Source organism: Pseudovirgaria hyperparasitica (assembly GCF_010093815.1).
Source record: "Pseudovirgaria hyperparasitica strain CBS 121739 unplaced genomic scaffold EJ05scaffold_4, whole genome shotgun sequence".
NCBI lineage: Eukaryota > Fungi > Ascomycota > Dothideomycetes > Acrospermales > Acrospermaceae > Pseudovirgaria > Pseudovirgaria hyperparasitica.
In genome coordinates, this window is record NW_022985552.1 from 758,077 (window position 1) to 779,807 (window position 21,731).

At 49.6% G+C, this 21,731-nt stretch overlaps 8 protein-coding genes across 8 annotated transcripts; 5 read left to right on the forward strand and 3 right to left on the reverse strand.

Annotated features, from left to right (window-relative positions):
- Positions 1-88: 88 nt before the first annotated feature.
- On the reverse strand, positions 89-2,602 carry EJ05DRAFT_436080 (putative P-type cation-transporting ATPase; the record flags this gene model as incomplete). Its single annotated transcript, XM_033741726.1, has 1 exon — positions 89-2,602. One exon carries the CDS (start codon positions 2,600-2,602, stop codon positions 89-91), a length of 2,514 nt encoding a protein of 837 aa, XP_033602763.1.
- Positions 2,603-3,768: 1,166 nt separating this feature from the next.
- EJ05DRAFT_474205 (Rad4-domain-containing protein) lies at positions 3,769-7,554 on the forward strand. The gene is made up of 4 exons (XM_033743554.1): positions 3,769-4,579; positions 4,629-4,826; positions 4,875-5,274; positions 5,321-7,554. The coding sequence occupies exons 1-4, from the start codon at positions 3,974-3,976 to the stop codon at positions 7,303-7,305; spliced, it is 3,189 nt and encodes a 1,062-aa protein (XP_033602764.1). The 5' UTR covers positions 3,769-3,973; the 3' UTR covers positions 7,306-7,554.
- A 459-nt stretch (positions 7,555-8,013) lies between these two features.
- On the forward strand, positions 8,014-9,092 carry EJ05DRAFT_474206 (putative N,O-diacetyl muramidase). The gene is made up of 3 exons (XM_033743555.1): positions 8,014-8,359; positions 8,447-8,828; positions 8,877-9,092. Exons 1-3 carry the CDS (start codon positions 8,153-8,155, stop codon positions 8,978-8,980), a joined length of 693 nt encoding a protein of 230 aa, XP_033602765.1. The 5' UTR covers positions 8,014-8,152; the 3' UTR covers positions 8,981-9,092.
- Positions 9,093-9,930: 838 nt separating this feature from the next.
- Positions 9,931-12,116, forward strand: EJ05DRAFT_279488 (uncharacterized protein). Its single transcript, XM_033740428.1, has 4 exons — positions 9,931-10,000; positions 10,054-10,286; positions 10,347-10,579; positions 10,628-12,116. Exons 2-4 carry the CDS (start codon positions 10,176-10,178, stop codon positions 11,928-11,930), a joined length of 1,647 nt encoding a protein of 548 aa, XP_033602766.1. The 5' UTR covers positions 9,931-10,000; positions 10,054-10,175; the 3' UTR covers positions 11,931-12,116.
- A 483-nt stretch (positions 12,117-12,599) lies between these two features.
- On the forward strand, positions 12,600-13,333 carry EJ05DRAFT_279504 (APG12-domain-containing protein). The gene is made up of 2 exons (XM_033740429.1): positions 12,600-12,883; positions 12,977-13,333. The coding sequence occupies exons 1-2, from the start codon at positions 12,700-12,702 to the stop codon at positions 13,234-13,236; spliced, it is 444 nt and encodes a 147-aa protein (XP_033602767.1). The 5' UTR covers positions 12,600-12,699; the 3' UTR covers positions 13,237-13,333.
- EJ05DRAFT_474209 (uncharacterized protein) lies at positions 13,295-14,702 on the reverse strand. Its single transcript, XM_033743556.1, has 2 exons — positions 14,122-14,702; positions 13,295-14,068 (listed from the first exon to the last, which is right to left on the reverse strand). The coding sequence occupies exons 1-2, from the start codon at positions 14,512-14,514 to the stop codon at positions 13,430-13,432; spliced, it is 1,032 nt and encodes a 343-aa protein (XP_033602768.1). The 5' UTR covers positions 14,515-14,702; the 3' UTR covers positions 13,295-13,429.
- A 653-nt stretch (positions 14,703-15,355) lies between these two features.
- On the forward strand, positions 15,356-17,009 carry EJ05DRAFT_474210 (uncharacterized protein). Its single transcript, XM_033743557.1, has 5 exons — positions 15,356-15,478; positions 15,536-15,708; positions 15,755-15,805; positions 15,856-15,950; positions 16,004-17,009. Exons 2-5 carry the CDS (start codon positions 15,597-15,599, stop codon positions 16,952-16,954), a joined length of 1,209 nt encoding a protein of 402 aa, XP_033602769.1. The 5' UTR covers positions 15,356-15,478; positions 15,536-15,596; the 3' UTR covers positions 16,955-17,009.
- Positions 17,010-20,419: 3,410 nt separating this feature from the next.
- On the reverse strand, positions 20,420-21,204 carry EJ05DRAFT_279538 (uncharacterized protein). The gene has a single exon (XM_033740430.1). The coding sequence runs from the start codon at positions 21,062-21,064 to the stop codon at positions 20,579-20,581; it is 486 nt and encodes a 161-aa protein (XP_033602770.1). The 5' UTR covers positions 21,065-21,204; the 3' UTR covers positions 20,420-20,578.
- Positions 21,205-21,731: the final 527 nt, after the last annotated feature.

Consider the following 21,731-nt stretch of genomic DNA (forward strand, 5'->3'; position numbering starts at 1 on the left):
TTAGGATTGAATGACGCGGACGACATGAGCTAAGTAACACTCTGCGCTGAACAAACTAGGTGGTGAGGCGTTCAACCCAGATATAAAGTCATCTTCCGTAGTTGAAGTACTTCATCGTGAACGCGATCACTATCACTGGGAGAACACTCGCAATCTCTCCTAAACCGGCAAACTCTGGTCTTATCCTTGCCTTGTCAAAAGCTGCAACAAATGCTCCCGCAGCCAGAAGAATAGCAAACACGTTATATACCGCCGACCACCCAAAATTGAAGAGAATGCGACGGAACGCACTGCGAGAAATGTCTATAGCAGTGATTACGCCTTGGAGATCAGGGCGCACAAGCACCACATCCGCTGCGGACTTAGCAACTTCAGTGGCTGATCCAGAGTTAATATGTATACCCAGAGTAGCTTGTGCCAAAGCAACTGCGTCGTTTGTGCCATCACCACAGAAAATCACCGTTGACCCAGGCTTTTTCTCCGTGAGCGAACGCACATAAGCCTGCTTATCGGCAGGCCCTGCGCCTGCCACAACATTTTCACTATCGATATTTAGAACAGTCGCTGTATGTCGAACAGCAATATCGTCATCTCCGCTAAGAATATGAACCATAATACCTCGCTCTTTCAGCTCTCGGACCACTCTGGGAGCTTCAGGACGAATAGTATCCCTCAGACCGAAGATTGCGACCAGATATTGATCATATTCGACGCAGAAGGTTGTCAATCCTTCACGGAGCATGGCTTGGACGTGAGTGTTGGTTTCAACATGAAGCCAGCGTGCGTTACCGGCACGTATCTGAGAGTCCTGGACACGACCTTCAATGCCACACCCAGGTATGACATCGATGGAGTCCAGTCTGTTGGGCTTGACGCCGCTTGCTGCGAGAGCTTCCGCGATCGCAATCGAGACAGGATGCTTCGCGTCCTGGGTCATTCCCAGCAGGAAGCCCTCTGTCATGGACTTCTCAAAGCCAAGGTAGAACTGCCGAACAACGCTCATTCGTCCTTGAGTCAACGTGCCAGTCTTGTCGAAAACAACATCCGTAGTCTTACGCGCGATTTCGATCGTCTGCGGCGACTTAAATACCACTCCATACTTTGCAGCCACGCCACCTGCAATAACGACAACCATGGGCACTGCAAGCCCAATCGCACAGGGACAAGAAATGATCAATGTAGCGATCGCATAGGTCAGCGCATTGACGGCAGCGCTCTTGTGAGATATGTGCTGGATAAGGATACCGACTAGAACCCAGGTGACAAAGACAATCAACGTGATCGCAACTATTACTGGAACGAAGTATCCCGCGACAGTATCTGCAATAGCTTGGGATCTGGGCTTTGTAAGCTCGGCTGCATCTACCATGTCTGCTATTGCACTGATTGTGTTCTGTCCTGGTAGATTTACCAGCTTCACATCAAGGTTGCCCGTTCCATTCATCGAACCGGCAAGGACGTGGGAGTCTTTTGCCTTCGCCACTGGTATTGGCTCCCCTGTTACCATAGACTCATTGACTTCGGAACCGCCGTATACGACAATACCATCTGTCACGACACTAGAATGTGGCATAACCCGAAACGTATCACCGAATTGGAGTAGTCTTGCGTCAACAACTCGGATGACGTTGCGGTTTCCATTGTCAATCAAAATGGCAGTCTGAGTCTGGAGTGATCTTATTGATATGGACTCGGTTGCTTTCTGCCGTGCAAGCTCACTGATGAAACGTCCGAGTAAGATGAGCGTAGCTAAAAGGGTACTTGTTTCGAAGAACGTTCCAGTCTCCAATGCATTCCCTGAGACCATGAAAGCGAAAGCAGTCACCGAGAAAGCATAAGCTGCCGTGGTGCTCAACACTATCAAGAGATCCATCTCGATGACCCTTGACCGGAATAGGGATTTGAAGGCGCTTGGATAGAATTCGAAAGCCACACCAACTTGTATCAAGCTTGCTGCAACCAGTGAGACAACCTGATACACAACAGAGCCTTTATGAGGTATTGGCGCCCATGAGAATACAAGCACTGGTAGGGTGAGGAAAGCCGAAATGAAGAACAGCCCGCCATCTCGGCGAACTTGTTTCTTTCCTGCTATTAGAGAGGGGTGAGCTTGAGGAGGAGCTAGCCTAGGCTTTATATCCGCCAGGCGGTGCTCTAAGAGGTCCCTTGCGCCGACCTCAGCAGCGTTATAGTAAATTCGCAGCAGTTGTGGATTATTATTGTCGGGTCGATCCACGAGCTGCACTCCTGGACACTGTCCGACTTTCATGAGCGCGTCGGGATGTCCAGACAAGATCTCCAAGGCTTGCCCAATGTCGTCGGCCAACTGCTCAAAACTGTAACTCGTGACCCGCTTCAATTGGGATATAGACTCATCGATCGAGATTACAGATATATCAATTTCGTACTCGGCTCTTGCCAAGACCTGACTTGTCTTCTCATTGCGAATCGTAGGTATCCTTCGAAAGGCTTTGATGAGTTTCTTTTCGCATCCACTGCAAGTCATGCCCTGGACGCTAAGCACAACCTTCTCGAAAGCACCAGATCCTCTTTCTGTGTCGACCCCGACAGGTCCAGAATCGAGTATGTCTTCTAGAAACATCGAGCTTTGCTTATCGCTGCAACAGCTTTTCTTCGAACCGTGGCTGGAATGATGCGAGTGCACATCTTGCTGATCATTGTGTATATGAGGAGGTTTTCGCTTGCACGGACGCTCATTGCGTCGATACCAAAGGCCGAGACTGCGCATTTTGAGGTAACCTGGTTATGATTTAGCAGAGATGGAGGATTCTCAATCTGTTTACGTGGTACGAGAAGTCGGCGTGGGTCGTTATAAGGATACAGCGTATGAGTGATTTTCAAAAGCAATGTTGAAGGATATTGTTCGAACGCGTTAATACCGCTTGCGTACATAGAGCGTCAGTAGGTCTTGCAGCGAGTAAGGAGTACTTTCATCCGAAGCGGACTTCAGAGTAAACATGTAGTAGCCTCCAACTGCCACTACCGGGCACCAGCATAGCACTTGGATCACCTATTCATCTTCCTAGCTCTTGTTGTGTGACCTACCTAGGCAGTCTCATGGTCCGCGCCTCCCCATAGTTGACCCAGGTATCCCCGTACTAAGATATTATCCGCGCTGATACTTGCCATCTTATCATGTTCATGCACACGCTATCGGCAAGAAAGAATTTCGCAGGGTGGACGGGTGGTCACACTGTCGGAGAGGTAGTAGGCTTTCGGCGACATGAAGCACAGCAAACCATTTGGAATCCCGACGGTTACGCAGACGACACTTGTATGGGAGCATGAATTTGTATCATGACCTGCCCTATTTCCACAATCACACCAATTACTCTGGGCGAATCACTAGACGAAGCTTAGAGCCAGTGCAGTGCTTTTGTGAGTCTTGGTGGCACCCAGGTGTTCGACTCGACCTCAGAGTGCCGGTGTCGAACTCCAAGAACGCATCGTCACCAACCCTTTTTCTATCAAACAACAGCTATGGGGAGAGAGGCGGCTGTATCACTGTAAGGGGTCCGACCCTGGCACATGATTGATGAGGGGCTGCGCCTGATTGGGATTATCATCCGATAGATGTTAATTATCTCGAGTCCGAGAGTTGACGTTGAGTCTCTGGTGTTAATTAGTGCCTTAGGCAACATAATATCGGACCGACCTACCTAGACACGTGATAGTGTGCAACATAGACCGAAAACGTCATGGTCATTCTATTACCCGCGTTCATTCACCTTTCTACTTTCAGCGGCCCGTGCAGGGTTCTTCTCGTCCACCCGGTCCATCAGCACGTCGCGCTGTTCGAGACTTGATGTCCTCACCTCCAGCAGACCCCCGACGAGTCTATAACTACTGTGGGATGCGCTGATAATGCGGCACCGTGCCCACCTAAAAGCTACGCTTGATGCGGACAACTAGTCTTGGATACCTCATCGGCGCGCTGCGTTCGGCCGCATAGATGGCACCTGGCAGACCTATGAAAGGCAATGCGAAAAGAGCACGTAGTATCGCTCGACACCTAAAAAGACCGAGAAATGAAGACGTCCCAGATGTGTATCAAGGACTTCTTGAGGAAGCGTCCATGTCTTCGACTTCACAGGCGTCGCTGGAAAGCGATAGGCCATTGAAGAAGCGCCGCTTTACGAAAAAGAAAGCCTCGAACTTCGCGACCCCTACTCTGCTCAAATCGCAACAGCTAGATGATCTCATGTCTCCTGCTACGCATATCAAAGACAATTCTGATCTCCATGTAGATGGAAGGCGGTTGCAGACAGTGCTCGACGACTACAGTGACTCAAATGACAGTGATATGGAATGGGAAGATGTTGACCTACACCCACAAGCACAGTCAGATGAAGGAGCTCAAAATGAAGAGCCAAATGTTGTTGACATATCTATTGTTCTGGGTGCTGAACAGAATGCACTTGAACGAAGGAGACCTAAACGCAAAGGTATCACCGCAGCGGAACGTAGCTTGAGGCTCGATATCCATAAGATGCACGTATCGTGTCTCATCTACCATGCTTATCTGAGAAACTCATGGTGTAACGATTGCGAGGCCCAGGTACGTACTGCTCAGCCCCATACCCCTGTATACACTGACGCAAATCTAGGCTGTGCTAAAGGCCCTTATACCTCCCAAGATCGTAACTTTGTTACTCCCTGATCCAGAATGGCCCCAAATGCGTATGTCGCAGTCTTTCCGCGAGGGCTTGAATACCTTGAAAATCTTCTGGAATTCTACATTTCGTATCAATGCGCAAGGGATGTACCGACCCCGTTGGTACACATCAGGGCAAGATACCCAGCCTGTCCGTCACATACTGCTTTATCCACAAGACAGGACTAATTGGGACTAGGTCATCTCTTCCCAGAGTGGCGATCCACCAATGGATCGTGGGCTCTTCCGCGATGCGGCCCTCAGACTCAACGGCTCGCAAGACATTGGTGCACAGCTCCTTTGCACGCTTCTACGCGCCATCGGTGTAGAAGCACGGCTAGTCTGCTCTCTGCAATGTCTTCCGATAACTGCAGGACTGCCTCAGACAGCAGCATCAAGTCCACTCAATGGCAAGGAGACCGTCTATCTCGACACTGCAACGGATATTAAAAGACCATCACAGGAAGATCAGGAGCTACAACCTACTCCTAACAAGTCACTATCGACATCAACACCTATTAAGAGAATCAGCAGGATAGGACGCCCAACCCAGGCCGCCACTACGATCGACAAAGGGAAGGCCCCAAAAATCACTGCGAGTGAGTAGTTATACTTGGACCAATTACATTCCGCTTATAAATTCAGTACCAAAGTCGAAACCCCTTGTGAAACCACACTATCCCGTCTTCTGGGTTGAAGCATTCGACGCAGCACACCAAAGATGGATATCGGTCGATCCTTTGGCAACGTTCACGTTGGATAAACCAATGAGACTCGAACCTCCCCTCCAGTCGCATTCCAACGTGATGACTTATGTCATTGCCTACGAAGAAGATGGCACAGCTCGAGATGTGACCAGGAGATATGCCAAAGCCTATAACGCTAAGACACGTAAGACCCGCGTGGAGAATACCGATGGTGGCATCGACTGGCTTAGGCAGGTTATGAAACCATTCAAGAGGTCGAAACCCCTTGACCGAGACCAGTTAGAGGATGCGGCGTTAGCTCGACAAGAGGCGGCAGAAGGCCTCCCTAAAAACATACAAGACTTCAAGGACCACCCGGTCTATGTTCTGGAGAGACATCTCAGACGAAATGAGGTCCTCTATCCAAAAAATGAAGTTGGAAAAGTTAACGTAGGCTCAGCCTTGTCAAAAAAGATAGAGAGTGTATTTCGAAGGACCAATGTGCATGTGGTCCGCAGTGCTGACAAGTGGTATCGTCTTGGAAGAGAGGTTATACCCGGAGAACAACCCCTTAAACACGCGCTTCCTCGGCCCAAAGGAGGTATGGCCAGAGACGAGAATGATTCTGATGACAATCCAATTTCAGAGATTGGATTATATGCGGCCTACCAGACCAAATTATACGTTCCACCACCCGTTGTACGAGGCCGAATACCAAAGAACACTTTTGGCAACCTGGACATTTATACCCCTACAATGGTACCGCCAGGAGGTATACATATACTGCATGCCGATGCAAGTAAAGCTGCTCGTATCGTGGGCGTCGATTACGCTGATGCTGTCACGGGGTTTTCTTTCCATGGGCGCGTCGGTACAGCGGTGATCCAAGGTTGTGTAATTGCCGCTGAATATCGTGAAGCCGTGGAAACCGTGATCGATGGGTTGGCCTATGCTCAAGAAAAGGTAGAGATGTCCAAGCGCGTCTCTCATGCTCTATATCTGTGGCGTCGCTTCCATCTAGGTTTGAAGATCGTCGAACGGGTCAAAGCATATGCGAGTGACGAAGAACATGTTGATGTGCAAGCTCAGATTGATGTCACAGAGCTGCAGCAGGCTGCACATGATGCAACAGAGGCTCGATATGTGGAGGCATATGAGGGTGGTGGATTTTTTCCCGGTGAGGCTGGAGATGAAGAGATGGCGTTGCCTACATCTCATCGAGCCTCCTCCAGACTCATAGATAATCACGAAGACAATATCGAAGAGGAGGCTGCCAATGACAACGTATTGAACGATGAGGATGAAGACATCGGTGGCGGGTTCTTACCTGATGAGATCCAACATGATAGTGGTGGATTCTTTCCTGACGTTAATGTTACCTATGATGGCGGCTCTATTCTCAAGGAGTCAGAAAGCGGCCCGGCACGTATGCACCTTACCAGTCGCATGGAAGAACCTGTGCGTTCCCATGAGCATAGCACAAATGACAGCTTGCGATCGCATACTCAGTACACAGATCCGAAGCCCAGCAAACCCGACGAGCATGCTGCGGACGCCTCCGTGACTTCGACTTTGCCTTTACAAGATAATAGTGCGCTACAACCTGAGAAAACTGGAAACCCCATGGCCGACCAAGTTTTGACAGACCAGACACAAACCGGGAAAGATACATTGATGTCTGGGGCTCTTGACATATCATACCTCCACTTCGGTCCGAACGTTACCCTCTGCCGAGAAAATAACACTGAAGAACTCGGACCAGAAAGAAGTGACTTGCATAGTCCTGAGGCCAAAGAATACGAGGACAGCGGGTCTACTACTTTCCCCCGTTCCAACCCGAAGGAAGAGCATATGCCGGTTTCCAGCCCTCCAGATAGTGACCAAGGCTCACTACTTTCTCACGATCCAGAAGATGAAGATGCGGAGCCCGAGTGGCTCTATTAGGCAGAAAATCCAATGACGATATCATAAAAGCCTATCCAATTGCTTCAATTCGTGATATTACGTGTTCTTGATCCTTCCTCGTATCGTATACGTGATCGACACACTCCCACTCGTCAGTGGCAATTTTTGAGCAAGGTGAATTTCGCAGCAGTCTTCATACAATGAATGCTATTTACACATACTCATGTCTTGTATAGCATAGATGTACAGTAATAACTCGAAGACGTAGCACCAATATTACAAATATTCAACGGTATACCTGCCTGTAGAGATAGCATAGCGAAACCTCGCTACCACCGTTACCCTCCATTGTCTCTCGTATTTGGCGTCTCAGAACCCGTTGGCAAGGCTACTTATGGCACTAATATGTATGACACAACGAAAAGCCTGCTACGTCAGCCACCACACAACTTGAGTGTAAGGGTGATTTTTTCCATCGCCCCACCGAGCTCGTGTAGTTGTGGCCAATGTGGTTAGATTTGACTATCATGAACTGTTCTATCTCGAGTTAGTCCCAATAAGGAAGGTCAATCATACTTGCATAGCTGAGGTCGATAGAGTGATTCCCTGTGGTTTCGAAACGTGTCTCGCATGCTGAATGGATATTGGAGTGCCCACCCACTAATAGACTATTCATAGCACCATTGGCTCACATTACACAACGAGGGCAAGCGAGAAGGCGATGATGTCGGATCTCATCCCAATGGTCCTCAACACGGTCAAGTAACGGGTATTGGAAATGTAACTTCTCGTATTCTCTGGACATATAAGACCCCCTAATTTTTGAAGGACCTAGGTGCTATCCTCCACTTTCAGCTTCACATCATTCGTAAATATAGCACTCAACATGAGGTTCTCCACGGCCCTTTTCGGACTTTTGTCCGCCCTATCGGTGGCTTTGGCGTCGCCAGTTGGCTTCGAAAAGCGTGCAACCGTAGAAGGCTTTGACATCTCCCACTACCAAAGCTCAGTCGACTTCGCTGGAGCGTACAATGCCGGGCTTCGTTTTGTATTGATCAAGGCCACGGAGGGCACTACATACAAAGACCCTGCAGTATGGCAGCAACCTCCCCGTCTGTTGTAGTACATCTTGTACTTGTGCGTCTGTATCATCATTCTAACAAGCTAACAAGCTGTATAGTTCTCCTCGCATTACAATGGCGCGACTACAGCAGGCTTTATCCGTGGCGGTTATCATTTTGCCAGACCTAGCTCAAGCAGCGGTGCAGTTCAAGCCTCTTTCTTTGCTAAGAACGGGGGCGGCTGGAGTAACGACGGTCGGACTCTTCCTGGTATGCTCGACCTTGAGGGTGACTGCGCTGGCAAGTCTGCCTCAGCCATGGTATCCTGGATACAGGACTTCGTGGAAACTTATCTCAGTGAGACGGGTCGTCACTGCATAATATATACTAACCGCAGCTGGTGGCAATCCTGCACGGGTGACTCCACGGCCTTTAGCAACACGAGTCCATTGCATCTGGCGAGCTGGAACAACTCACCAGGAACGATTCCTGGAGGCTGGGGTGAGCTGATCCACTTGGACTGTAACCATAAACCTAACATCTGTATAGGCTACCAGACCATCTGGCAATATAATGACCACTCTTCCTGGGGAGGCGACTCGGATAGGTTTAATGGCGATGCGACACAGCTTCGAAAGCTTGCTATGGGATAGAAAATGCTGGCTGGAATATGACTATGTCAAGAAGAAGACCACTTCGTTCGCTATGTAGATCAGCTGAGATGTGTAGATTGCATAGACTAACTTGCAATACATACAATTGCAGACAGTCTGCGCACACAAAGATATCTTCTAGCAGCAAAGCACAAGTTGAGCTATCAAGGTACAGAGAACGTCAGTCATGGCATCGTCGAGGCCATTAATTAGACTACCAAACGATTCAATCATATTCCGATATGCTTATGCTGAGCGTAATATCTCTTCGGCAGCTATCGAGACAGGAACAGATATTTCCCGACTGAAGGCTACATGCTAAATGCCTAAAACCGGCCGATAAGACAGTGTTGGCCATTCCAGCCCAGAAGAATTCATACACGCTGCCATTTCCATCAGTGGCACAATACTAGCTTTATGATTGAGATCATGCCTGATGATAGTTGTTGATGTTTTGTGAAAGAGTGGATCTTTGTTTGTTGTGAGCATACTGCGAAAGGAAAGGGCTGCGGCCAATGGCGTTGCCAGAGAGGCGGGTGCGGCTAACAACATCGCGACTTTCGCCGGGAGCTCGGACGTTAATACCTGCCGCCTGTCAACAATCACAAAACACTTTGCTACTCCACTACTTGCAGACCTTTCACACAACGGTCGATTTATTCCCTCTCCTACATACGTCCGACAAGCTTAATTGCTCTCGACCTCCTCCCCGCCAACAATTGTCCCCGTTCACCAACATGGCGTACTTCCTCTCCTAAGTGTATTGGACGTGTCTCAAGTCGCGTGCAAGCTGTCTGAACCTGCCCCTCCGGTCTTCAGAGAAGAGCTTTACGCGCCATAGACACGTATCCATATGGCAGCAGTCTCTATACCACCTTCACCCTCGGTACTCTCCAATATGACGAACCGAAGAGTACCTCTCGCCAACAACCCCAATGCTGCCAACTCGCCATACCGCGCTGTCACGGCCGCTGCAGGCAAACGGCAACGAGCATTTGCCGCAGACGTGAGAGAAGCTGCGTATGGCCAACCACCCCCAGCAAAAAAACAGATTATAGAAGTCGAAGAGACAGATTCTCGTCGAGGTGCTTCCCGTCGGTCCGCTCAGAGCACTACGCCTCTGACGCGGAGGTTTGAAGCCGTACGCGATAAAGCTGTTGCTCAACGTAATACGAAAAGTCAGGACGATGTTCGCATGTGGAGAGAGCACTACAGGAAGATATTCCCTACTTTCGTGTTCTACTTCGAAGGTATTCAAGATGATGTCCGCCGTAATACAGTAAGACAAGTTCGGAGCCTGGGATCGGTATGTGAACCTCCATCTCTCTGCGGCACACCAACAAGAGCATGACTGAATGTTACACAGCGAGATGAAAAGTTTTTCTCTAGAACCGTAACTCACGTTATCACAACGCGCGATATACCGAAGGCAAAGGACTTAGGCACAACTGATGCACGGGTCACTCCTAACGAAGAGAGCCAAGGACAAGACGCGTCTGTCAAGACCATAAACCCGGTGTTGCTGAAGCCCGGAAATAGTTCGCGCAAGAATCTTTTTGATGATGCACTGCACAAGAAGGCTAACGCCCAGGGACAACCGTAAGTTAATCGCAATTGAAATGATCTACGTCAGCTAACCGAGCACAGCATGCCCACAGATGTTGACACTAGGCGCCAGCAGAGTGGACAGGGTGACATCTTATCGAGGGCGAGAGATATGGGCATGAAGATATGGGCTCTGGAGAAACTCGAACGCATGCTTGAGACGTTATTTGCCGGTAATGAAAATGAGCGGCCTAGCAATCACAACCTGCGAGGAACCCGCATTACGGCTGTGCCTTCTCGTGGAGTAGTGTCACGCGAAGCTGACCTTTCGCAGCTGCTGAAGAAGGAAAAGATCCAAGGTCCGGCCGACCGTGACTTGACTGTGGCTACGCAAGAGATGGTACCACTGCGAGGATGCTACGTTTATGTGCACGATATGCTCGGACAGACGAGGCCGGTCATGGTACGAGATTACGCCGTACCAACAGTGAAGGAAGACGGGAAGTGGCCACAGTTCCGCAACACAGGCCCGGGAAAGTGTCCATTCATAGAAGACCCAAATCACGTCAGGAAACAACAACTGCAGCAACGTGTCCAAGCCAAAACGGAGACGACTGCTCCTAGAACGCGTGCTACCTCTAACATAGGAGTATCAAAGAGCATGGCTCTCGGCAACGTTGACGGGGCGAGGGCTCTTACAGAACGCAACAGTAATCTACCACTTCGTCAGATGACTGTCGATTCAATGGAAGAAGACAGCCTTAATAAGCCCCTCGAGCCCCCCAAGGTCATTCCTGCTAAGCGCAGTAATACTGATGACTTGCCGCCAATGTACACCAGTGCACAGGCGAACCGAAGGCCCTTGCCAACATTCGCAGGAGGCCAGCCCATTGCGTCAGGGATGCAGCCTTCGAACATAACTTCAGCCATCAGGTCTAACTATATTTCCTCGATATCTTCGACAGCTCCAGTCCCTGGCGCCTCTCGAGCCGGAAGCAGCAAAGAGATCAACCAATTGAAGCGTAAAGTCTTTGAAAGGACAAGTGCCCCCTCGGCAAACAGTGCGGGTTCATATGCCAATGACGTGCGAGCTGCGATCAATGACGATCGGGCTGTACCCTCACGGGCTGCCAAACGCAAAGCACAAGAAAACCTTGCTGGCATCATAGAGGAAGAAAGCGCGTGTGGCCGAGGGCAGGCTCCTCGTCGTGCTGCTCTGCAACGCAAGCGGTCTGCTGACAGGGATCCAAAACCCGGCTATTGTGAGAATTGCCGTGAGAAATTTGATGACTTCGAGGTTCATGTCGCAACATCGAAACACCAGAAGTTTGGTCGAGTGAAAGAGAATTGGAGAGAACTCGATGACCTCTTGTCACAGCTCGTTCGCCCAATGTTGAAACGCTGATACAAGATTTTCGGACGGACCGAATGTCAAACCCGAATCAAAAGTACTTTGACGCCCGATACCGTTGCAGATGACATTTGGCCGCAGTAGCTTACATTCTTCCCGCTTCATAGCACTCCAGCATTTTGGCGTTTTCCAACCGGTTGCACATACCCATACGCGACCGCTGCATTGCTTGCATTTGAGGCGCTCTGGTGCTTTCTTTTCTTCATAGCTTTGAATTACTCTTGTATATTTCACGACTTATATTTATTACGTGGCTTCGGTGCGCGGCTTGGGCCTTTTTAAGGAATGCAAGGACATGACTCCGCATGAGCTTACGTCTAGACATTTACAGTCCATGGCGTCCAGCAGCAAACAGTATAGTTGCTTTAGAGAGAGGGTCCATGGCGGGAGCATGGAGTATGGCTGAATGCGAACATAGGATAAACACGGATATGACTTGAACTAAATATTGCTCCTAATAGTCCAAGATTGAAGTAACGATCATGGTCCATCTTGACTTCGCTCGTACTGACAAGGTCTCGACACGATGCATGTACGTATCCAGTACTGTTCCATTGAGTTAGGACCTTTTTCTTTGACCAAACGTGGGTTTCGGATTATTCATGCACGACGATTTGATATCTCCATGTTATTCTCCGCTGTGGCGCAGTGTTTGGCTTTGCCCCACTTAGTACTTTCCCACTAAGCGGCAGCTGTCATACATCGATACGTACAAGAACAACTCTCATATGATTCAAAGCAACTGGCAGCTGTATTGGTCACTATGGCTTTACCACCCTCAATCACATCTCCAGCTCCAGTAAACATGCTAGACGACGAAGCCGTCGACGCGGACGCGGATGCAGGCGACCTTCCCATGACGATGGCCGCATCAGTAGTCCTCACGACACTCCCCAAAGACGCGCATGCAGCACTAGAGAAGGCAGGAGATCTGGATGTTGAAAAGGGTACGTCGGTGACCTGGGACTACCTTCTCTCTTTCACTCCCTTACACTGTCTCTACAGAACCACGGAAACTAATACATCGATATGGTCGACAGTGACTGTGCGGTTCAAAGCACTCCCTTCCGCACCCGTATTACGGCAAAACGCTTTCAAAGTCAAGAGCTCGCACAGATTCGATTTTGTGGTTCGTAGTCTGAGAAAAAAATTGGGTGTTAAGGATTCGGAGAGCGTGTTTTGCTATGTCAAGCAGGTGTTCGCGCCCGGGTTGGATGAAGGGGTGGGAAACTTGTGGAGGTGCTTCCGTACAGATGGTGAATTGATCGTCTGGTACAGTGTCACGCCTGCATTCGGATGAGGCAATGAGAGGAATGAGAAGGCACGTTGGTCATGATAGGTGAGGCCCGCGATGAATATATGGTGTGACATATTTGATTGACTATGTGATGCAGAATATGGCGGAGTTCGAGAACCTCCGATGACAAGAATGATTGGGGGTATATTTGACACGAAGCAAAATAATGAGATCATAAAAGGCCAGAGGAAGTCGTCTATGCGCTAGTGTCTGGTGGCGCGGCTTCCAAAGAGGCGATAAGTTGCTCGAACTCCTCCAGCGTCTCTTTGGGGATGGGATAGGTGTGCTCAGGCGCAGGATACGCCCTGGACTTGACCTCATCCCGGTATGCAGTGATGGCTTTCATGCTTTCACCCCACACGTCTCCGTATTGCTTCACAAACTTGGGAATCTTACGACCTGGAGGAAAGTAACCGGACATATCGACTTGAACCAACACTTGCCCGGAGCAACCGTTACCTGCACCGATACCAATCGTCGGTATCCTCAATTTCTTTGTGATCAGTGCGGCAACTTCCTGTGGCACAGCTTCCAGCACTACACCGAATGCACCGGCCTCTTGCACGGCCAAGGCATCTTCGAGCACCTTCATGGCGCTAATGACAGACTTGCCTTGAACACGGAACCCTCCTAGAGAATTCTGGCGCTGTGGTGTAAGGCCGACATGACCAAGGACAGGAATTCCAGCGGTCGTGATACGTTTTATGGTTGATGCCATTTCAGCACCACCTTCGAGCTTCACGGCCTGGACTCGTCCAACCTTGACCATACGTATCGCAGATTCGAGGGCCTGTTGTGGATCGATCTCATAGCTTCCCAAAGGGAGATCACCGACCTGAATAGGTACGTCAGGTGGACTCTGAGATATCAAACCAGACCGGAACTCACTATGAAGGCCGACTTTGCCGCCCGAGAGACCGAGCGGCAGTGCAACAGCATCTCTTCCATGATTATCTCACTGGTGTCCTCCATACCCAAAGCCACCATGGCAAGGCTGTCGCCGACCAATACCACATCCATGCCAGCATGATCCGCGACGTGAGCACTCGGGAAGTCATGCGCCGTAATCATTGTTATGGGCTCGTTCTTATGGTATAGGGAACTGATGGTGTTGAGGGTGACTTTCTTTCTGGTCGTGGTAGCACCAAGGGGCGAGTGTGAGGACAGACGTGTTTGAATCGCTGGTACGGAAGCGCGCGACAGTAGTGAAGAGATGGGTGTCGCTTTGAATACATGGATAGACGTGCGGATCAGGTCCACACGACTCAAGGCACGCGACATGATGGGTCGGCAACGGGTATTGATGGAGGCTTCAGTCTATAGATGAAGATTGATGGAATTCTTTGGTAAGAGATGAAAGTGACAAGATGAAAGGAGTCATTCTGGACTGGCGGCAAGCGTTTTTAAGCAAGTGAGGTTCGTGATGATTGATGCCGCGCACAAGTGAGAATGGGATTATTCTGGTGGTGAAAGTCGGGGTTTGAGTTTGAATCTCGGCCTGACAGTCCTACGCTCTGACGTGTGGGGCGGACCCGCTCGCAGACGTTTGCCGTCAAAAATGATTGGCGCCTGAGGCCGAGGCTGTCACGGGCTCCGAATTGATGTTCCCCAGAAGTGGTGGATAGCCGATACACCGTGGGAAGGGTGTATGATGCGCAATAATCAGATTGGAGGTATCGAAACATCTTCTTGTATCTATATGACCACAAGAGATAGCGTATCCACGTGCTATTTCCTACTTGCAGGCCTATCTAGTCACACATGTGGTCGTCATTGAAAGCGTCAGCATCGATGTTCTTTGAGCTCAACACCATGTAAGTGCGATATCGAGTACGGCCAGCCTTGTATGCAAACACATCTATGGTCTGGTAGCGCGGTCCAGCGGCCTACAGAGACGAAAATGACACCTCAAATGAACATCGAAGTGGCCCTGATGGCGCAGCGAGGTGAGGCTGTTGTGTTTTGCTAGCACCATGACTTTGCGAAGATACTTGACAGAGGATCACTCATTATCCTCAGTTGGTGTAGGAGACGCAGCAGGATCCGCCAACCATACTTCGTTGTTAGCGAGACGCTGCTGCAAGCCACCGATATTGGACCCTATCAAGATGCCGTGTGTGACGCCCGACTTACAAGTGAAGAGACAGCTGCCCCTCAACTCGTTCGCATGAAGGAGACGATCGTATAGAACGGGGCTGGACATCTGAGCCACGGTGTGTTGAGCATTGAAACATTGATAAAGAGTGTGCGTCTCTGGTCTCTATCGCTTTCGCTCTCCTCTGCGACCAATAACAATTTTCAGGTGCTTTATGATCAATCTTCATTTCTTTTACTGTGTCTGCTTTGGCGTCTTCACCATCAGCATGCCGGCTGGTCTAAAGAATCCGTTCTCCCGCAAGTCCACACCGAGCGAGCCTTCGAAAGATGTGGATGTCGATATCATATCAAGTTGTTTGACTGGGCTCAGCGTACAAAGTCAGCTGGCAAAACTGATTCGGTTGACATGAGTCTGACCATTTAGAAGAGAAGCACCTTGACGATGACTTGCTTGAGTCGAACCTCTTGAGACAAGGCATGATACATTCATGAACTTCACGAGACGAAGCTGACCAGTCGCGACAGACCCTCATCTATGGGCTGCTAAAGCGGTTCTGATGAATCTCCTGCTGCAGACTATGCAGCAACAGAGACTTAGTCCAGTGACTGTGAACCCAGAGGTACGCAGAACCGTGTCTACTTGGACTTTAAAGACATGTCTAATATATCTTAGTCTATTCTTAACCAACTGGTCGTGGCATACCAAGGAAATGGCAGCGGCCAATCTGGAACAAAGGTCGCGTTCGTCAACTCTGCATTATACAAAGCCTTCCCATCTCCACGCGACGTCGACGATGATCTTACAGCGCAGCTTGCAGCAATGCTAACAGACATCTGTGGAACTGAAAGTCGTGATCAGATTCCTGAGTTACACGCAGTCTCCTCGCAGAACTTGGACGTGTTCTCAACCCAATCGACAAACCAAAGCTCAAAGTCCAGCTTCTATCAACCATCTCAAAGCGTCAAAGTGGCGGCGTCCAGTAAGATGCCGCCCTCGACGCCCGAAATGAACGTCGTATGGGCCCACGAAGCGTATCGAACGACTGACGGAAGCGTCTTTTCGGCTGGTAGCGTTTCTGCATTTTCAGGGTACAACACGCCTTCTCGAGGACCACCACCATCAGCACAGAGCAACGCTGCAGAACTAAGGACCATGTCGACGCCTTCAAGTCAGCCTCTTGTGAATAGTTTTCCCTCGAACCAAAGCTCGCCTTCTCCTTCCTACCCGTCTCCAGGCGTCAAAGACAGTCCATCACCGGTCACATATCCAGGTTTACATAACAGCTCTACCTCAGCTAGTAGATCTCCCCCAGCAACCGGTAGCATCAATAGTGGAAGCCCGCTTTGTCTCTGGTGTGAGCGCAAGACAATCAGAAGACCAACCCAGTCCAATGCCAATGGAAATGCGGGCAGGTTCCACTTCAAGTGCAGCAATCCGGATTGCATGAAATGGATGGGGTGGTCTGAAAGAGACGCCGGTCAAGATCAGGGGAATATCTGTCGATGTGGTCATCAGGCACGCGGGCAGATCGCTCCCCACGACTCGGTCAATGCTGGAACTTTTCGTTACATATGTAAAAAGGGGCCATCGCCTAGGGGATGTGGGTTTGAATCTTATCCCTGATGGAGGCATGAAGGTAATGCATCTGATATAGCCTGGGGAGTTACGATGTGCCTGCGTTGATATCATTGTTGTTTATGTCCTGTAGTGTAGTCACGTTATTGTTTGTTTAATACACCAAGTATAGAGTTACTTTAAAACTGCTTCCGCATCTAGGACTGGTCAGTTGAACATGAATGTAAGTAATCATGACGCAAGCATCCGTCGCACAGTGCTCGAGCGCGACGAAACCCAAATTCCAGCACGTGTTCGTCACGTATTCTGCTATTCATTCTATGTAACTTCTTCGATATTCAAATCTGCACAACTACTTCACATCTATCAGTCCAACAGCCGCTTCCACGCACTAATTTACTCCAGTCCTCTCTCTCACAGTGCATCTCTGCTCCCCCTTCTGCTCCACACCCTATATATATATATATATATACATTCCACCATCTCCTATAACCCGACGGAAGATGAGCACTCCTACCTACCTGACATTTCATCCAATCTCTAATCCCACTCCCATACCCCCAATCCACCAAAAGCCGTACAAAGAAGAGCTAGTTCCCGATCCACCGGGAGGAGGTGCGCGTCCGAAGGAAAACAGTCAACTTACTTACGAATCAGTCTGGAGGATGTACAAGAAAGCGACACGACAGATACGAGGGAAAAGGTACTACCTATACTCCGGCCAAAAAGCGTCATAGTTGGTTGTGCTGTTGTAGACGGGATATACTGCATTGAAGGATAGGAGGATGGTATGTGGGAAATGATAATTGATAGGAGACGGATTATATAAGTTTTTGTACGTATCAGAGAGACACATAGGAGCCGAATAAGTAACGATGGTAAGGCAATGATGTACACGTTCGTGCTCTCCAGTTGCGGTTTGATGTGATGTTCATTTCTGATTACCAATTCGGACAGTCTATAGGCTCAAGTGACTGGTCTGGACTGTTGTTACCATCTTATATACCCCTATTTAACTTCTAAGCGGTGCAACACAATGAAAGAAGGAGTACAAACTGCTCACTTCTCATCCTGATATCGATTTTTCGGTGCTACACAACTATTTGGCGCGATGTTCTTTATTTCTTGCAGCTCAAGGCTCGAATAACCAAGCTATTGGTATCTTGAGTTCTTAGAATCTGACGGGGGATGAGAGGCATGTAGTCAGGCTAGACGTTTGGCATTGCGTCCTCTGCGTTTGTTGTGTGAACGTGTAAGATGACTGCCTTAGAACATGTCTCATGCTTTCCTTGAATGGGAGATTGGTAGATAATGACGATCTAGCTCTACGCAGTCGAGAGGATCATACGTGCTGAGCAGCGGACAATACTTCACTGTAAGAGAGATAGACAGACAGACAGACAGACAGACAAACAGACAGACAGACAGACAGACAGAAATAATCTTGAATGTCAGCGAAGAAAACATATTATACTATTCACTGTACTACCATGCTACACCACTAAGAAATCAACCTGGGTTTCCGAGGACAGAGAACGTATTATCATCTTTTGATACATGAAGAAATAGACAGTATTCTCGTAGTTGGCTGTCGAGCGAATACGATACTACTACTACTACTACTAACTACTACTACTACTACTGCGCCTTCTCTCACCTACCAAAAGAGCACCCTCGTACAGTCCCCCATGCACGCGTCATATATATATATATATATATCCATATCCACATACATACATCTCAGAACTCCTAGGACACACGCATCTACAACATCTCTCACGGATGAAAACCGGGTAGGTAGGTAGATAGGTAGGAAAGTAGGTATGCAACAACCACAAAGCTATTTCCGTCTCTAGCTACTAACCAACCACTCACTCCGGAACCAGCTTCCTATACCGTCATCCAAGACAACACAAGACAAGCCAACACGACAAGGGAGCATAGGGGAAAAGTAAGGCAGAAAACACAGAGCTCTAACGCTATCATACGGCTGAACCTATGTGGGGATCTTAGTTCACAGGCCCGTGTCTGTGTCTGGGGTATAGCAGTGAATCATTCATGGGTGTGATGGGTGTGTGCTGCTACTTCGCATCCCATACCAGGTATTCGAAAGGATCCCCCCCTTGACGGACGTCGTATCAATGTCAATATGCTGGACCCAGCCTCCAGAGCAAGCAAGGGGCGTGAGAGACGGGGTGCAGCTGCAAACATGACAAGACGATGACAAGACAAAGACAAGACAAGGGCAAAACGCGACATTTCGGGCCAACGGGATGGAGAGGGAGGGAGGGAGGGACGGGATAGGAGGGAAGGGTTAATTAGAGTGCAGGCCATCATGTTCAGATGACGAGTGATTATATTTAGGTTTTGGCAGGCTCATGCTTGCAACTCAGTATATATATATGTGTGTGTGTGTTTTGTTTGCCTTGCCTCGCGCTGCGCTGCGCTGTCGTAATCGTATCAGTCCGTCCGTCAGTCCGTCAGTCTAGCATCAATGCATCATTCCAGCTTGAATGCAAAAAAGATCAGGCGCGTACTTTGCGCCGCTACGACTTGCACTTTGCAGTGCGTGTGAAGAGGAAACAACAGGTCTCGGACAAGACATATGAGAGGAAGGGTGCGACGAGGGTCGGGCTTCTTCAAGCTAATAATGAGTGCGCACTACATGTCTATTGCGATTTTTGTTTCGATATAATGGTTGATCTGGAAGAGGAGCATGGACTGACCAACTGACAGTGACGAACTGAAAAAACTGCTATTTTTGTTCTTTGGTAATAATTAATTAGCTTTGATGCCGACGTTGCGAGTGTAGGTGGTGTATTGCCCATGCATCCATTCATGCATCCATTGCTGCGCCTGCCCGCCTTGCCATACCTTACCTTACTAGCCGAATTCTGGGGGGCACGTGGACGCAAGAATCGGGAAAGGGGAGGCGGAGGCTGAAGAGGCTGAGGCTGAGGCTGCTTGCTAATTAGTTAGCGATACAAGCATGCGAGACGAACCGCCATCTCTCGCTCCGAGTCCTTCCCTTCCCTTCCCTTCCCTTCCCTCCCATGGCAACGGCATGGGGGCTGACGAGAGATATCCCACGAACACCTAGATGATGTTGGACCGACTGGCCCCCTCCCTTAAGAAAATGGCGTCGATCGGAAACGTGTTCTGGGAGGGTTGTTTTTGCACAAATATATTGGCCTTTTTTGCTTTTTTGAAACCGCCTTTTGGCTTGGTTTTTTTTGGGGGGGCCTGAAGGGCGACGACACGATTGCCGGCCGACCGGCCGTCCGCTTCCGTTCAACGTTGCCAAACGATCGAAGCGGGCGGCTGGGCAAAGAAAGTTGGGGCGCTTCGCTTTCATGATAAACGTTGATTACGGCTGGCTAAATGATAAAATGATAACGGCCCGCCCAGGGGGGGTAAAGGGCAGGATGTCGGACAACGGAGAAGGCCGGAAATGGACATTCTAGACTGCTATGTAATTATACAGTATGTGATAGAGGCGGACGTATTAAGTCTTTGCCTCTGCACGTCTGTGATACTACGACCGACCACAGAGGATGTGTGCGTGTGTATACTGTTATTGCAGCAATGTCTGGAGGCAGGTGGGTAAGTCTGTGTATGTGCGCGGCCAAGTCGAGTCGAGTTCATTACTATAACACAACACAAATTCAACACCTAGATCACGCGACTGACTCTATTGCGTGTTACTCGGTCTATCCGAGCGATGTCAGCAACACTGACCCTTTTTTCACTGAGCCCGGTTCCTGGTAAAATAATGCTGTTGCTGCTGCTGCTGCGGCGACGTTGCCTCCAACTTTGTACCGCATAGCTCTCTGATCCATTTCGATGCCGTGCCAAGGTAGCACGGAGCACGAGAATTTCAGATGACCTTAGCCACCAGAGGTGCCGTGGAACACGAGCGTATTCTGGCTGAAGAGCGTGATGGCATTGTAAGCGTGGGGCCCCGGACACTTTGCAATAAGGGTTAATCTCGGTGTCAGTGCCAGAAGAGTCCCGCGTCAGCTCGGCGCGGGCTGTGTGGGCTGTGGTAATAGTGGTGGTGATGGTGGCTGACTGTAGACGTTGGAGACCCGACGGCATGGATGATGCTGACCATACACTATAATAACCATGTCCTCCAGCTTGGACGAGGGCTGCCATAAGCTCATCTACCACCCTCAGCGAGACAATATCGCTAGGGTTTCGTGGCAGGTCGGACGCCGACGCAGCAGAGTTGGTGACGATAAGAAACAAGACTCAGAATGTCTCACGATGAGGTGAGCGTTAGCACCGATGCTCAGCGTTGCAAGCGATTGCTGAGGAAGGGCAAGCGTGAAGGTACTTCGAAGTACATGACGTCCAAGGTCTTTGCTATGCTTTGCTAGGCTATAGTGATACGAAGGAGAACAAAGCGTTTTGGACGCGCAAGGCAATGGGATGATATGTTAGCGATTACACGTCAATCTCTCTTTTACCTGCCGCTTCGAGCGTATACTTTTACTTCTGCTGTTGCCATGGTCTTTCGATCGCGAGGAAGCTCGGTTGTTTTTTTAAATTCATGGGCAAGTGTGATTCCGCGGCCGAATTGGATGATCAGATACCTCATGGAGAAAAGATGGAGTCGAGAGAGAGCCAACAAGAGGCGGGGGGAAGGGGGTGGAACGGCACGCGCCAGCACCGCTTTACCCCAAACGGGCGAGGGGTACCGTTCTGCCGGGTCCCGATACACAGGACTCAGCACGTGGGTGTGCAAGCGGAGGAGGGGGTTCCGAGACAAGGCCAATCACATAGATCAGAATGCTTGCGATGGCGTTGGAAAGTAAGAATC

What these genes read in the sequence shown, in the direction of transcription:
- EJ05DRAFT_474205 (XM_033743554.1), top strand. Translation starts at nt 3,974, where the DNA reads ATGGCACCTGGCAGACCTATGAAAGGCAATGCGAAAAGAGCACGTAGT. An exon ending in GTAACGATTGCGAGGCCCAG is followed by an intron (nt 4,580 to 4,628) that starts GTACGTACTGCT and finishes ACGCAAATCTAG; the next exon opens with GCTGTGCTAAAGGCCCTTAT. An exon ending in CAGGGCAAGATACCCAGCCT is followed by an intron (nt 4,827 to 4,874) that starts GTCCGTCACATA and finishes AATTGGGACTAG; the next exon opens with GTCATCTCTTCCCAGAGTGG.
- EJ05DRAFT_279488 (XM_033740428.1), top strand. Translation starts at nt 10,176, where the DNA reads ATGTGGAGAGAGCACTACAGGAAGATATTCCCTACTTTCGTGTTCTAC. An exon ending in AAGTTCGGAGCCTGGGATCG is followed by an intron (nt 10,287 to 10,346) that starts GTATGTGAACCT and finishes AATGTTACACAG; the next exon opens with CGAGATGAAAAGTTTTTCTC. An exon ending in GCTAACGCCCAGGGACAACC is followed by an intron (nt 10,580 to 10,627) that starts GTAAGTTAATCG and finishes AACCGAGCACAG; the next exon opens with CATGCCCACAGATGTTGACA.
- EJ05DRAFT_474206 (XM_033743555.1), top strand. Translation starts at nt 8,153, where the DNA reads ATGAGGTTCTCCACGGCCCTTTTCGGACTTTTGTCCGCCCTATCGGTG. An exon ending in CTACATACAAAGACCCTGCA is followed by an intron (nt 8,360 to 8,446) that starts GTATGGCAGCAA and finishes CAAGCTGTATAG; the next exon opens with TTCTCCTCGCATTACAATGG. An exon ending in AACGATTCCTGGAGGCTGGG is followed by an intron (nt 8,829 to 8,876) that starts GTGAGCTGATCC and finishes ACATCTGTATAG; the next exon opens with GCTACCAGACCATCTGGCAA.
- EJ05DRAFT_474209 (XM_033743556.1), bottom strand. Translation starts at nt 14,514, where the DNA reads ATGTCGCGTGCCTTGAGTCGTGTGGACCTGATCCGCACGTCTATCCAT. An exon ending in CGGCAAAGTCGGCCTTCATA is followed by an intron (nt 14,069 to 14,121) that starts GTGAGTTCCGGT and finishes GTACCTATTCAG; the next exon opens with GTCGGTGATCTCCCTTTGGG.
- EJ05DRAFT_279504 (XM_033740429.1), top strand. Translation starts at nt 12,700, where the DNA reads ATGGCTTTACCACCCTCAATCACATCTCCAGCTCCAGTAAACATGCTA. An exon ending in AGATCTGGATGTTGAAAAGG is followed by an intron (nt 12,884 to 12,976) that starts GTACGTCGGTGA and finishes TATGGTCGACAG; the next exon opens with TGACTGTGCGGTTCAAAGCA.
- EJ05DRAFT_279538 (XM_033740430.1), bottom strand. Translation starts at nt 21,064, where the DNA reads ATGGCAGCCCTCGTCCAAGCTGGAGGACATGGTTATTATAGTGTATGG.
- EJ05DRAFT_474210 (XM_033743557.1), top strand. Translation starts at nt 15,597, where the DNA reads ATGCCGGCTGGTCTAAAGAATCCGTTCTCCCGCAAGTCCACACCGAGC. An exon ending in GTCGAACCTCTTGAGACAAG is followed by an intron (nt 15,806 to 15,855) that starts GCATGATACATT and finishes CAGTCGCGACAG; the next exon opens with ACCCTCATCTATGGGCTGCT. An exon ending in CAGTGACTGTGAACCCAGAG is followed by an intron (nt 15,951 to 16,003) that starts GTACGCAGAACC and finishes AATATATCTTAG; the next exon opens with TCTATTCTTAACCAACTGGT.